The following is a 14,772-nucleotide window of genomic DNA, read 5'->3' as shown; positions in this document are numbered from 1 at the left end:
CAGTATAAAAAAAAAAGTCTGATTACAAAACTAAACTTACCCAACGGACACCAGCTCCCAGATCCAGGTCTCAGGGAAGTATGTTCTAACGGTCTCCTCGGTCTTTTCAGCCTCTGCTGCTTTGGCAACGACAACGTCTGCTACAGCACTAACGGGAGATCCACTATCCATCTCGATGTCCTCCATTGCAACCAGATCTTAAATGTTACAGTAAATCATCTCTTGTAGGGTCAATATGAATGGTACACATTAGTGGGAAATCATAAAACGTACCGTCGTATAAGACAAAATGTCTAATTTCCCTTTCATTGCAGTCATGAGGTTTTTTCACATCAGAGTTGGTCACAATTTTGATTCCTATTTCCTAGAAGTGAAGAGAGAGAGAGATGGTAAAACCAAATACGAATAAGAGAAGCCATCGATATGAAGTAATACTACTGATGAACACAGAATGAAACAGAAAACGTTACCGTTTTTTTTAAATGACCCAGATAAATATACGACTGACCACAAATTATATGATGAATGTCAACATCTTTTTTCAGCATTGTATTTTTTTTTAAAGCCAATCAAAATGTTCTACTTTAAAGATGCTGTAGACATCGTTCTTCTGATTGGCCGGTCCAAAGTAGACCGAGCGCTTCGATCGAACATCTGGATCGTCGATCTCCGGTTCTAGTTCCGGCATCGGCTCAGGGAGGCAGGGATACGGCTCAAAGTCTTCCACTTCGTGGGAGTATCCCGACAGCTTCTGTAGAGGCAGCCGGCTGTACACCTGCATCAACACACACACACACTCAGGTGTTAAAAGCATCGATTGTTAACATGGGTCAAACTAGAGCCAGAGATGGCGACGTACAGAGTCGACGGTGAGCTCCTGCTCCGGCTGCAGCAGCAGGACGCTCTGGTCGATGGCCCTGACGGAGCACATGGAGCCTGGGTGAGCCTTCAGGCTGAGCGTGGTCTTCTCCGCTGGAAGCTCCTGGAGAGAGGAGAACTTCAGGGACACCTGAACACAGGAGACACCAAAAGGTGGAGAGTCATTCGTCTCAGTTATTATAAAACTCAGGCTTCAGATCAGCACAAAAGAAAAAAAAAGGAGCAAATATAACTTTTACCGATACTAATAACCGATCATTGACGATCCATATGAACAGAAACAGATCCCTTTGTTGTTTGATTAGAGCAGCTGGTCTACAAGGATCCAGACTTTGGTTTCGTCCCAAAAATCATTTCAACCGACCTGAAGTCTGAAACGTTATCCTTTTACTTTGTTATATTAATTTATAGGGTTTTTTCAAATGATAAGGAAATTAAAGATTGTATTTTTATTGGTTAAAATAAATCTCTTCATTATTATGTTTAATGAAGTATAATAATGTGTTTAGAGCTCGTGTTAGAAGTTAAACAGTTCATAATTCATCTCTAACATCCATTTTATATTCACGTGAAAACATCTCCTTCAAACTACTGGATTTATTCAAGTTTATCACCAAAACTACATTTTACAGATGACATGTGAACACATCATGATAACGTTATAATGTAGCTTCAGCCAGTACTCATGTTCACTGAGCAGAGCCTGAAGGCATCATGATGTAACTGAAGTGAACCTCCGCTGGTTAGCCGTTAGCGGTGCTGCTAACGTTACTAGCTCTCCTCTGATTGGTTAGCCGTTAGCGGTGCTGCTAACGTTACTAGCTCTCCTCCTGCTGGTCTAAACACTGATTGGTTGTTTACAATGAAACATGATCAGAGACTAGAAACACAAGTTCTACTGAGTCAGTAAAACTTTATTTACACTGTGATGGTTAACGATAAACTGTGACATTAATCTGAGGTTCACATAACAAGGATCTGTCACACCTCTAGTTTCAGAGTTGATTAGAAGTACAGACTTACATAATCTAAAGTTAATATTTCATTGTATTTCAAAGACTTGGACTCATTTATGTTGTAGAAAGGCGTCGTTCAGCTGGTACCTTGTTATTGAGGCAGAGCCGAACAGGGAAGTCCTTGCTGTCGGCCACGGCCTCTCCACTGGGCATCACGGTGTAAACCACCACTTGGGCAAACGGCGCCAGGTTTGTAACCTGACGGAGTGAGACGGACAGCTCTCCTTTGTTGACTGAAGCATGAAACAGAGAGACAAAGAAATGAGTGTGAAACTATCAAAACATATCAAACACAAATAATATACTATGTTTTTTTATTGTCAACAAATCCGCAGACCACAGACTGTATAAGACGTGGACGTAGTTAAGTAACATTAGTTTTTACCAGTTCCTGCTTTAACAGCCACTGGGACACGACCGTGCTGCACAATCCCCCCTCTGGACATCACCTACGAAGAAACATAACACTTTAATTAAATGCGTATCTTTCACAAATATAGAAATTCTTTATTAGGAATAAGTGGGTCCTCAACGACATTATACAACGCAAGCACAATTAGACAAAACATTTAACAAACATAAGATAATTTTAAAAAAACAAATATGACAAAAACTTGAAATAAAATGAATTAAGAGCATGGAAATGGATAATTCTTTCATAGGTTATAGAAAAGTATTAACGTCAGTGATAGCATTACATAATGAAGTCATTACACATAATTTTAGAGACATGCACAACTGATCCTATAATAAGAAGCATTTTTGAACAGAAGATGATATGGAACGAATATTTACAGGTAGATTATTCAGATATAGATATATAGATATATCAGAGGGAGCTTTGAACATAAAGGCGTTCTGAGCTATTAGATGCAGTTCCTTTTTGCAAAAAGCCTTTACGAGAGTCATAATGTAGGCAAGATGTGTGATCTAAGTGATTTCTTTTTAACACATGATGTATGCAATTCTGACAGGAACTCAACAACAAGAGCCTTACCAGGTAAAAGAAGTCGAGGACTTCCTGGTTCTCCTTTAGCTCCTCCCCCTGGATGATGTACTGAGCGCGCACCGTCTCATCTTTGTCACAGGCGAACTTCCCGCTCACCTGCATGAGCTTCAGAAAACTGCTGCTCTTGGAGTAAAATTGTTCGACGTTGTGGAAGGCCGGAATGTACTCCGGTCTGCGCACGTTGCCAACGTACCCCTCAGTCTCCTCCTGGCCAGAAGTCGCCTGTTGACACAACAACCACAAGTCAAAAGGTCACATTTCACACCACACTCTTATCATTACCAACGAACCCACAATAAACCAGATCTAAAAAAAAAAAGTTGTTCACCTCCAACGTGATCGATACGGTGGAAAGTTTCTTTAATTAGATATGGATTGTGTAACAGATGAATACTGATTTGGTTATTAATAGGAACTGAATTGATTCTTGTGACCAACCTTCATATCCACAGTGTCGTTCCAGAGGGTTGTGTCCAAAGAAAATGAAGCCATGCCTCTCGCGTCTGTAGTGAGCCTTAATTTTAGAGAGTTGCCGGTAAACAGATGCACCGTCTCGTTGCCGACAGGTGTTTTGTCCGGACCGATCACTTTGACCTGCAAAACAAGTCAGAAAAGCAGAAGCTCGCCCTCAGCAGAAAGTTTATCATTCCTTCTACATACTAAATGATTTTGCCGTCCAGCAGGACTAAAAACTCTGACTTTGCAGTGCTGGTCATTCAAAGTTTTAAAAGCTAAAGGGTTTATTCCCCCGGGAGTATAAATGTGTTCAGAAACATTTACGGAAATCTGCCCTGAAAAAAGTACCAGATAAGTGACCAGAAAAAAGACCAAAAAGTGGCGAACCGGCTGACAGCTTCGTGAACACCGAGGATATAAAGAAATATTCTTTATTTTGCTGTGCTGACAGCAGGCCACAGCTCCCATTGGTCTTCAATGAGACGGATTACCTTTCCCTCAAATGTGATGCCAGGCTTGTAGGCGGCAGGTACGTCCTCAAAGGTGACCTTTCGGATCTTATTGCTGAAGCTGGCCTGCCCACTGCCTTTAAGAATGACCCCTAGATGGTAGTGGACATAAAGAATCACACAGATCAATCAGGAACTAGCGCCGGTTACTCAATGATCCGGTCAACCGTCGACGTGTGTTCAAATCGACCTACCTGTGCCGTACTCCTCCAATTCAGCAATCACCTCAAAGTGCTCCTCGTACATGTGCTTGTTGAGGGAAAACGCTGTCATGTTCACAGTTTGTGTGGCACAACCAGTTTTATCCGTCTGGAAGATAATAACACAAGTCAATTTCAAACAATTTGTGAAAGAAAACGGCGCTTACAGCAAGTCAGAGGTTTATATCTGGATTACTCACCGTCATTTCATACGTCTTGCACAGGTCCTTTTCTTGGTGAGATGAATACCAGTATGCCCGGACGGCTTTTCTACAAAACACTGCCTTGACTGAACCAACAACGGGTTTCCCATAGGTGTATCTGCAAGGAAAAAGCACAAAGGATGCAGAGATGTTAGAAATTAGATTTGAGCATTTTAGGTTAGTATCATCCCACAGACAGCAAGTGTGGTATTGAACTGTTGTATTCACTGAGAAAGACAATATATAGCACAATATCCATCATAAATTCTTAAACTCAGAAAGTCGGACAAACTCTCACCAACCCCAGACCTCAAAATCCATGATGGCCGCTACAGTAAACGGTAACAAAAGGTTGTGGTAATATCATAAGACTGTATATAACACGTGGACGTAGTCATCATGACGCCATCTTGGATTACAGCCGTCGAAACCAATGAACAGGAAGTGACCATATGTGGACTGAGGAGGAGTGACGTAGAGACGACGTATACGTCTCTGGTAGAGACCTGTCAATCACTGTGTAGCCCCGCCCCTAAAGCATCCCCTGCTTTATGGTCTGTTTGACTCTAAATGGACCATCATTTACTAAATGAACATCATGCTGTATTGAAGAAGTGTAGAATCCTAAACTTCATTTTCAAACCTCCGTCTGTCCCGATTAAGTGGGACACTCACTTTCCACAAATCTTTAGCGTTGCCTCTTGGTCCAGGATGGTAATCACACCGGGTAGATGAACCGTTACTTCATACTTTGGCAAAACTAAGGCAAAGGAAACAGAATCAAAAATATTACCGCTGAAAATGTACATAGATCAAATCATTATTTCTGGTAAACTACGTTTGTTTGTAGTTTTTTTGCATGTAACTGCTGCTGACCGTATTCCTTGATGTCAAAGTTGTGGGATATTTGCTCTCCCTTTTCCGTCAAGGCGGCGATCATGTAGCTTCCTTGTACCGCCTCAGGAATCATCGGGTGGGAGAGATCAAGGATGCCGTTAACGACGGTCTTATCCAACCACTGGGCTATGCGGTTGAAATTGGGATCCTACATAAAAAGACAGAGGCACACTGACTGAAGGTTGAGTTCAGAGCTAACGGCTATCTGCTGCAGATGACCAGCAAAAGCAACTGTCAACAAGGACGGACCAGGTAGACTGTGGACCGATGGAGTGTTTCAGAACATAGAAGCCCACAAGATTGTTTTACCTGCTGTAATAAGGAAACATGAATCCTACTCCAATCCGCTATGTGTGAATTTATATTCTAAAATCTTTCACATTTTTCAGAGGGCAAATGTTTTTGTCTGTACAAAAATGACATAAAAATTATGAAAACTATTACGCAACTTCCGGCTCTGATGTCTTGAGGCCGCCAAAATCAAAAGTTCTAAAATCCTCAACATTGGAGCTTTAAAATGTTGGACTTCAAAATACAATATTACATTTCTGTACTGTATGTAAATATAATTCTATAATTAGCACACAATGTGCATGTTACGTTTTTACGTCAAAGATTAGCATTTCTGTGCGTGTCCTTCTAATCTATAAAAGCAGTGAAACACAAAACAAATGTGGTTAAACTGTCTGAATTGTTTTTCCATCTCCTGTTGAATATCAAATCCCTCTCTCTTATCTTCCTGTGAAACTTTAAAATATTTGTCAAGATATATCTCGTCATTAAAAATATTAGGGAACATATACATACATTTATCTAAATGTTATTTTAGATAAATCTAAATGAATCCATGTCATCATATAAAGGAGGTAAACTGTTTCTACAGCTGTGCATCACTGTAATTCTCCACACATTCATGATGACTAATCCAGCCACAGTTTAGAGCGATCCAATCAAGTCCCTGAACGATTTGATCACATCCTCCTCTAAATCATAAGTCCCAAAATATTCTGTCTGAGTCCTAAAACACAGACATGAGTCAGTATTTTTGTACTTCCTGTTCCCTCGTCTCAAAGTTGTGTTTTGTTTTAAAGTGTTTTTGGTCAGATGTCTGAAATAAAGTCTGTGTTTAACACAAGCTGAAGAGATTCTAACGTTTATTTCTCTGATATAAAATAGGTCAGTAAATACCCCTCTGGTGAATCTTAAGGAGTGTAAATGAGACGACTAAGCGTCCTCACTAGAACACTAGTCCTCCTTTAGCTTAGTGGAGGAGACCTGAAGTCACGTGACCGTGGTGGAGTTCCTTTAGCTTCCCTTTAAACGTTAGCTTTTTACTTTACACTTCAAACATCATTATGATTATCTTGATGAACTAAACCTGGAAGAATCAGAAACGTTGTTTTTTTTTCTGTAACAATCAAAAATATTATGGCTGTTTGTGGAGGGTGACCTCCTGTTGGACTACAGAAATACATCATCCCTGTAGTTTTCTGTACAATACGGAAGCTAAACAGTTGGCAGGAGAGGTGCCATGCTGGGTTTCATACAGAAAGCACCTGAGCCAGTCTCTCATGTAATAACTTTTAGTCGATCTTACCTTGAGCTCCACCACTATGTACTGAAAAAGAAAAAGAAAAATTATATAAAAGTTAATAAGCTGTAAATGGAATTTGGACAAAATATGCATTTAGAATACATGTGTAAAGATAGTTCACAGAAGAGAATATCTTCTATTTATCCAGCAAAAACCTACAGAAATTCAAACTTCAACAGGAAAAAAAAAAGAAAAAAAAAAAATGTCATTCTCCCTTTTAACCCAACATAACCCACAAATTCATACTTTGTTGACAAACTTTGCTTGAGATCTTGACTAGAACTTAAAATATATATTTGTGTGGGAAACAGATACCCACCGTATCTTAAAAAAATACAGTGATACCAATTTAATATGATGTACAAAACATATAGAATACTTTCATTTTTGACAGATTACTCATATCTTTGATGAAGTGTTGGAAACAGCAGCTACAAGTAACATAAAAAATATGATTTTATAAATTATAGTTAGAGCAGTCAGAATTCCCTTTGACCGCACATCTTTTTCTATTTGAAGACATGATAACCGGATATGAGAGTGTTGGAATGTGGTCTGATAAACCAGAATGACCAATCCACGCCTCATAAAGACACAGATATCAGTACGGTTCAACCGAAACAAACTAGAATCTCAATACTTTTTGTCCAAATAAATAAATATGCATATTAGGGTTTTTTTGTCCCGAAAACCTAATTTGCTGAATTTTTTAATACGTTTTAGAGTTTTCTTCATCTGTTTTCGTGTTGTGAGCAACAGCAGACTTCTGTCCTTGAAGGGTTTCTTTTAGTCACTTAGAAACAAAAACATGAGAAAGAAAAATACAGAAGATACCCTTTAATGTTCCGTTTTACCTCAAATATTACTTCCTATTTGTTCATCATAACATGACTGAAAAACTGAAAATTAAAATTACGTATAAAGTCCAAGTTAGCAAAAATGTGAAGTGTAAACCAGGCGGCAACCTCCGGTTCTGAAAAGTGAAGCCGATGCTTCATGTGCTAAAGCTGCATTCTCTGTAATGTCCACCAGGGGGCGACTCCTCTGGTTGTATAGAAGTCTATGAGAAAATGACTCTACTTCTCTCTCGGCCGTAATCCAAGATTGTGACGGCAAAATTGCCAAACTCAAGGCTTCAAAACATCAGTCCACAAACCAATGGATGACATCACCATGACTACGTCCACTTCTTATTTACAGTCTGTGGTGTTAAGTCACGTGACCGTGTGAAGCTTTGCTCATCTCATTCAGACATTCAGACATTATTTTGTTGCCGTGTTGGTAAAAGAAAACATGTTCAAATGGAAAACCTGAGGTCGGAAAGTGATCGATTTCTGCTTCACAGTTTCCTACGAGACCATTTCAAACCTTCCCTCGTCATACGACACATTTGAATTAATTTCGCTGCACGCGGTCGTGTTTTCAGCATCTCTAACACAAGCGGAAAAGGCCTTGAGCCCCGTATTGATTCAGATGTTTGGGTCAGATGCAGTGTGTGCCAAATGAACTCTGACAGCATGTTTATCACACTACTCCACACAGCGCTTCACGCCCACGCCGTCTTCTAAACCAACAAACAGCCCTCCTTTCACCTCCCACTCTCCTGAACCAAAATAGACCTCGCTCCTCAGATTCACCGACTGCTCGGTAGAAATCACACCAGACTGCAGAAGTTCACTGCTTGGAATTATCACACACGTCGTACAATATCATCATCATTTTCAAGGGCAAAAAAATACAAAAATAACTCAAACTCACCACTCGATCCACGGGGATGAAATTAGCGTCCATGGAGACAATTCGGAACTGGACTTTAAAGAAAAGACGGAAAAACAGACAAAGAAATCACCATATTTGAATAAAAACACAGCAATACATACAATCAGTAAGGCCAACAGAGAATACATTGAATTAAATCCTACAGTACAGCTGAGGAGGGGCATCTGACGGCACACATTGTTCATCTTTAGTTCAAAAGAAAGTAGCAGCAGTTTATGTTTTATGAGAAACCAGGTTGTAAAGGGGTTCTGCAGCACTTTGGTACAGACCGACAAAAAGAAAAGTCAAAATTAAAGACTTCCTGGTCGGGGTCCAAGCTCCAAAAGATTCCCATAATGCTACTCAACAGTCTGTGCCTTTTTGTTTTACAGGCTTTCTGTGAAAAACCCCCGAGCACGAGCCAAAACCACCCCGATGACATCACTGCGATCCTTCCCTCAGACGAGACAGCGCTCCTCCAGAGACAACGCCGTAATGACAGACGCCATCGAGTTGCATTCTGGGAAGTGTTTTTGATGCTTGACCCATATGACGGACTTGGAGTCAGAACCCACACACGCCCCGACGTTAGAACACTAAATGTGTGAAATGCCCCTTTAAAGAAACACAAGACCTGATAAAACCACCGGCATCGTATTGAGACGTCCCAGCGTCCCTCTAAGGCCCTAAACCTGAACCCTCAGGGACTCACTGACGTCTCCTGGCAGAAGTTTGACTGTGAGGACTTGAGATAGTGTGAATAGGAACGAGACGGCACTTTGCTGAGACATGTCACGTTCTGTAGAATTGTGGGTATTTATTCTAACTTTTGACGCCTGGACTTGAACGTCTTCCAGACTCTTTCCTCACGAGATGAGACGTTTGTCAAATAATCCGTTTGCTCGTTTTTGTGAAGCTTTAATAGAATAAATCAGAGTGTAATATTTCAGGCTGAACACACACGAGCCGTCCTCCGTTTGTCTCTTTCTTACGTCTCCGTGCTTCTCCTAGTAACGCTGTGTGTAACGTCACATTGCTGTGAACTCTGGGCAGTGACGTTGGGGCAAAGTCTGCAGACATGAGGACAGAACTGAACCCTCACAGTCTTTGTGGGGGCGTGCATCAAAGTCCATGTTACCTTGAATTCACTCTCGCCTCCGCAGCGAATCAACAAATGTAGAAATGTAAAGTTCACGACAGCAAAACCATATCAACACAACCGTTTACCAACTCTCACACAAATGCTGCAGAATAATCCAAGTCTCAGAGGCTCACTCCTTCACAAACACCTTTTAAAAACTCTCTTCACTACATCCTCGTGCACCTTCTCAGGAGTTGGAGGAGACCAAAAACGGAGCAAAAAGCCGAGTGAATGTTGGACTTAAATTCATCAAATGTCTAGAAACACAACTCCAAATGAATGCTAAAGTTGCTCCCCGTCTTTAGGAGATGTAAACAGACAAATGTGTGTTTTATGTAAGCGTGCATGTTTGCTATACTGATTGTGTTTTACAGCTCGTTTCCGTTGAAGTGACCATTTTAGCAACAGATGTGAAGATGCATTCGACCGGATGAATGAGTTGGATTATTCTGCACCAGTTGCTTGAGGTTGAAGACGGATGTTCTGATGTAGTTTTTGCTTCTTCTTCACTGAGTGAGTAGTTGATACAGAAGGTCGTTGTGTGGCTGAAGTCTTCCTCAAAATTAAAGAAAAAACTAAATACATTTTTAAAAACGGTCCATGAGCTTTTAATTGTGATTTGATGGATGTTTTTATATATTTCCTCTTGAACACAACCTCTAACAGGAGCTCTTGAGGAAACTACCCTTCCTGCGTGTGTTGACTCTAGACAGCGTTCCTAAAGCAGTGGCTCAGCATTATGCAGATATATTAATGTAGACCAGAATTGTGCAAATGCAGCTGAATTAGTAAGCAGCGCGGCGGGGCTAACGTGGGCGGTATGAACAGTACGACTGCAGCAGAGCAGCAGCTATTCCCTTTAAAACATCCTCCAAACGGGTCTCAGCACTCACCCGTCTGCCCGGGTTTGTAGACGGGTTTGTCGGTCTGGATGATGTCGATGAACGCAGGAGGCTCGATGACGATTTTGGTCGTCTTGCTCATCGAGCCGCTCGCACCCTGAACGGTGACAATAACGTTTGCCACAGCTCTGAAGTCCACGGTAGGGACCTGCAGGAAACCCAGAAAACATGCATCCGTCAGAGGGATATTGGAAGCTTTTAAAACGTAGTCTTGTGCACTTTTCTAGATCGTACATTTCGGTTTTTTTCGCTGTTCAAACATCTGGTCAACTATGACAAAAACAGCTGGGAAGCAAATCCATCTGAGTTCTGCTGAAATTGAGTGAAATAGCGTCATACTTGTGTAGCATATGTTTCCACTTGCTGATGAATAACAGGGACTGCTTCCAAAATTGGGTGAAAGGTGTGTTTCAGTGTGTGTGTTGTGAGACTGAAGGTAGCGGGGTTGGGGGGTTGGGGGGTTGGGGGGTTGGGGGAGGTAGTCCAGAGGAATGCAGGTACATATCTAGCCTTTGGCAGAAAGCAGCCTTTGTTTAGTCACAGATAGACAAATGCTAGACTCGGTCTGCCTGCACCGGGGGGGCAAACACTGGGGAACCAAGTGAGAGTAAGCGCTATTGTCACAGAGCTGATTGGGGTCGGCGGGTCGGTTCCATCGTTGTGGATCAAGGCCCACCAGTAAGTTGCATAACAGCGAGCGGCGGTGTGACAGAAACCAGAGCAGCAGTTTACAGAGAAGCAACGACTCCAGAGTTCGTTCGTTAAACGGAGGTTCTACCCGGGAGCCTCTTGGACGCATTTAACCGCTAAAGACCTTTATTAAGATCTACCTCGCCGCCCCCAAAGAGCAAAATGCATGTTAGCCGTGTCCACGCGTGTGTCGGGTCAGACCTGGAAGTTCAGGCAGCGGTAGAAGTCCTCGCTGACTTTCTGCTCCAGAATGGCGGTTCTGCTGGAGCCCAGCTCCAGGGCCACGGTCAGGGTGACGGGCTCCCTGGGGCCGTGGATCTGAGCACACAGGGTCTCCTGTTTCCCTCCTCGCACCTGGGAGCTCACAGTCACCGCGAAAATACTGCAGGTAGAGAAAAAAGGACAAGATGTGCTGCAGATCTGAACAAAACATTACAAATAAAACCAAAAGCAGAGATGTTTGTTTCTGTTCCAGCATTATAATAATCATTCTAGTGTATGAATATTGTTCCTATGTCATTGAAATCCTGGCAGAGGAAATTATAGCAGTTATTGGCGTAACATGAAGCAATGAGGTGGTAGAGTTTAGAGATTAAAGAGACCATAATCAAAATGTTACAATAAAAACAAATCAAATCACTATGCAGATGATTAACGTGAAAGGTGTCGCTCGTATCTGTAAAAAGCAAGAGAATATAAAAGAAAAGACGACGTGACGGCTCCCCAACAGTGAAGCCAAAACAACTCCATCGCCCCCTGGTGGCTGGCTGCAATAGAGGTCATAAGCCCCGCCCCCTCCATGTTAGCGTATGGGTAAAAAAACGTCAGTACACGTCAAGCATTTTAGGTCGTTCTTATCACGCTGATGTAAGTATTCGGATAAGTTTGGTTGTAATAAGTTGTAGTCTCGGGAATCGTACAAGAGAGGCCGACATAACTTTAACTTTCCGTACCCGTCACGAGTCTCCGTCATAGAATGTGTCAGTTCAAAAATAAATGTAGTCATAAAGATATTATGGTTGTTGTTGTTGTTGTTGTGTCTTTCTAGCCAAACAGCTACCTGTGGTGCTAACGTAGCAGCTAGGTGGCTCACGCTAACAATCTGTGGCTTTGCTCAGCTCGTGATTGGCTCGGGGTGGCTGTGAGGGCGGGACCTCCATACCCGCTGCTCCGGCTCCGCCCAATCACGACTCCGCAGATCTCAAGATGGCCGCTCCCGTATCAGGGATATTTTGGCTTCTTTTTTTGTACAGTGGGATGAAGTGAAGACGCATCATCCATCTATGATAAAAACTCACGATACCCTACCAACCAGGGACATTCTGGAGCATTTAACAGCTTTTCTCAGGAGTTGGAGGAGACCAAAAACGGAGCAAAAAGGCGACTGAATACTGGACTTCAATTCATCAAATGTCCAGAAACACAACTCCAAAAGAATGCTATTGTTGCTTCCTGTCTTTTGTAGATGTGAACAGACAAATGTACGTTTGCTGTATTCATTTAAACGACGATGTCAGTGTTGCGTTTTTGAAATGTGCAAAAAACACCAGCGGTAGAAAGAAACTCAGTACATTTACTCAAGTGCTGCAGTTTTAATGCATTAGTACTTTAATTTGGTATTTTCATTTTATGCTACTTTATACTTCATGTGTAGAAATATAACATCAGTCACAAAGCAAGTACTTTTACTTTTGAGTTGTAAATACTTTTTCCACCCCTGAAAAAGACAAAAATAATCAGTATTTGAAATGTGTTGTTATTTTAATGGTTTTTCCATTTCAATTACATGGACGGAGCCGTAAACATCCGCTCTGCTGCTGTGTGTGAGGCTGGCTGGCATACACAGGCCCGCGGCTGCCAATGAGAAATAAAGGACACATTTAATTGAGTTTTGGTTGCTGCTGCTGAGAATATTGATGCTGTTTTGACCAGAGCCGAAGTTAAACAATGATGAAAAGTCATCGGACTCTGACACAAAAACTACGAGGAGGCGTTTGAATTCAGGTAAACACACAAAACAAAGGTCAGAACAGAATCAATATGAAGAGGAGCAAAGATCTCCGTTAAAGAACAGACGTCACCACTTCAGATGGTTTAGTAGATTCACCAAGAAACACTTTGGCAGTCACTGTTCCCACTAAGTTCAGCTGATAGAGCAGCTTATTAACTAAATAGTTAAGTGGTAATAGATGGACACACACACACACACACACACACACACACACACACACACAGATTGCATAACAGTATTTTAAGGCCAAACACTGGACTCTGCTGGATTTTGGTCCTTAGTGATTCCACAACAACACAACATAAAAAACATCTAACTTTTTACTTCATCACGTGCAGATTGCAGCTGCGTCTCCTGATAAAAACACTGGCGCGCGCGCACTTGGCGTCCTCTGGCGTGACGCACAAAGCAAACTTTACATTTTTTTTGCAGAAAAACATGAGAAGTTTTCTTTTACTCACGTGTCATTGAAGAGGGCCGCCCGCGCAGTTTGCACGAGCGCTGAGGCGATGATGAGCACGAGCGTTTGGAGGACAGGTGCCATGTCTGCGGAGCACACTCGGGGCTTTTTTTAGCGGACAAGTTCCAGCCTGCAGCGGGCCTGGAGTCACGGAGAGGCGGACGGACTAAAGTCGGATGTGCCGGGGCAAGTTTCACCAACGAAGGGGGGGTGGTGGCGGTGGTTTGCTGTTTATACACCCCCACCTCCCTCTGGAGTCACTCCCCCCCAAATTCGTTGGACCTTTGCAGCCTCCTCCCTATTCCCGAAAGAGTTTCACTTCCCAAAAAAGCTGCTGCCAGAAGTCCACTCCTCCAGTATTCTAGTGAATGGGGGTGTGAGGCTGTGGAGGTGAACATACAGGAGCCATTGTCTGATCCAGCATGATGACCGAGCAATTTAAACACAGCTGAGCAACAAGAGGCCCGACTGACATATGCTGAGATCATCTCACCCTTAAAACCGTATTATCTAGATTCAGTAAGTCCCAATGCACAGAAATACCAGGATGTTCTCCTAAATCCTTGCAGTGTGCAGAAGATACATGAGCAAGAGGGTGATAGTTCACGGCGCCCAGTGTCCCCCTTAAAGCCTCAAACCCTGAACCCTCAAGGACTCACTGACGCCACCAGTTCAATGGTTGAGTGTGAGAGGCTGTAAAGGGCTTTAAATGGTGTAAATACGAATGAGACGGCCTGATTTGAACGTCTTCCAGGCTCTTTCCTCACAACATGAGACGTGTTTTTCAAATAATCGATTTACTTCAGAAAAACATCATCAGCACTCATTTTTTTGAATTTGCATCGGTAGGAATGTAAAAAAGCAGCAAAAAAACCCAACTCTCTCAGCAAATAATATGGCCGACATCTTAACGTCGAGTTGGTTTTCAAGAAAACTCCACAGGGCACCTTTAATATGTCGAGCTATGTGTCAACATCTAGTTCCATTTGATTGGGTCTCTTTGTTCAACTCTATCAAACCTCACACCTCCAGGTTGTTACTCGGGTT

General features: G+C 42.2%; 1 protein-coding gene across 1 annotated transcript in view; it reads right to left on the bottom strand.

The window, feature by feature from the left end:
• LOC306701597 (alpha-2-macroglobulin) overlaps nt 1–13,809 on the bottom strand; it is a gene marked incomplete at its 5' end in the record, with an annotated part of 33,933 nt that extends 20,124 nt beyond the window's left edge. The window contains 18 exons of the mRNA XM_079166953.1: nt 41–197; nt 274–364; nt 584–775; nt 860–1,009; nt 1,983–2,128; nt 2,281–2,344; nt 2,893–3,126; nt 3,343–3,498; nt 3,852–3,961; nt 4,064–4,178; nt 4,270–4,390; nt 4,948–5,032; nt 5,149–5,317; nt 6,767–6,787; nt 8,522–8,574; nt 10,556–10,712; nt 11,456–11,636; nt 13,727–13,809. Coding sequence (XP_079023079.1) covers nt 41–197; nt 274–364; nt 584–775; nt 860–1,009; nt 1,983–2,128; nt 2,281–2,344; nt 2,893–3,126; nt 3,343–3,498; nt 3,852–3,961; nt 4,064–4,178; nt 4,270–4,390; nt 4,948–5,032; nt 5,149–5,317; nt 6,767–6,787; nt 8,522–8,574; nt 10,556–10,712; nt 11,456–11,636; nt 13,727–13,809 — 2,285 coding nt within the window. The remainder of the gene's footprint in view (nt 1–40; nt 198–273; nt 365–583; nt 776–859; nt 1,010–1,982; nt 2,129–2,280; nt 2,345–2,892; nt 3,127–3,342; nt 3,499–3,851; nt 3,962–4,063; nt 4,179–4,269; nt 4,391–4,947; nt 5,033–5,148; nt 5,318–6,766; nt 6,788–8,521; nt 8,575–10,555; nt 10,713–11,455; nt 11,637–13,726) is intronic.
• Nucleotides 13,810–14,772: the final 963 nt, after the last annotated feature.

This window comes from Pholis gunnellus (assembly GCF_910591455.1).
Source record: "Pholis gunnellus genome assembly, chromosome: 9".
Taxonomy (NCBI): domain Eukaryota; kingdom Metazoa; phylum Chordata; class Actinopteri; order Perciformes; family Pholidae; genus Pholis; species Pholis gunnellus.
This window is presented reverse-complemented; position numbering and strand designations above follow the sequence as displayed.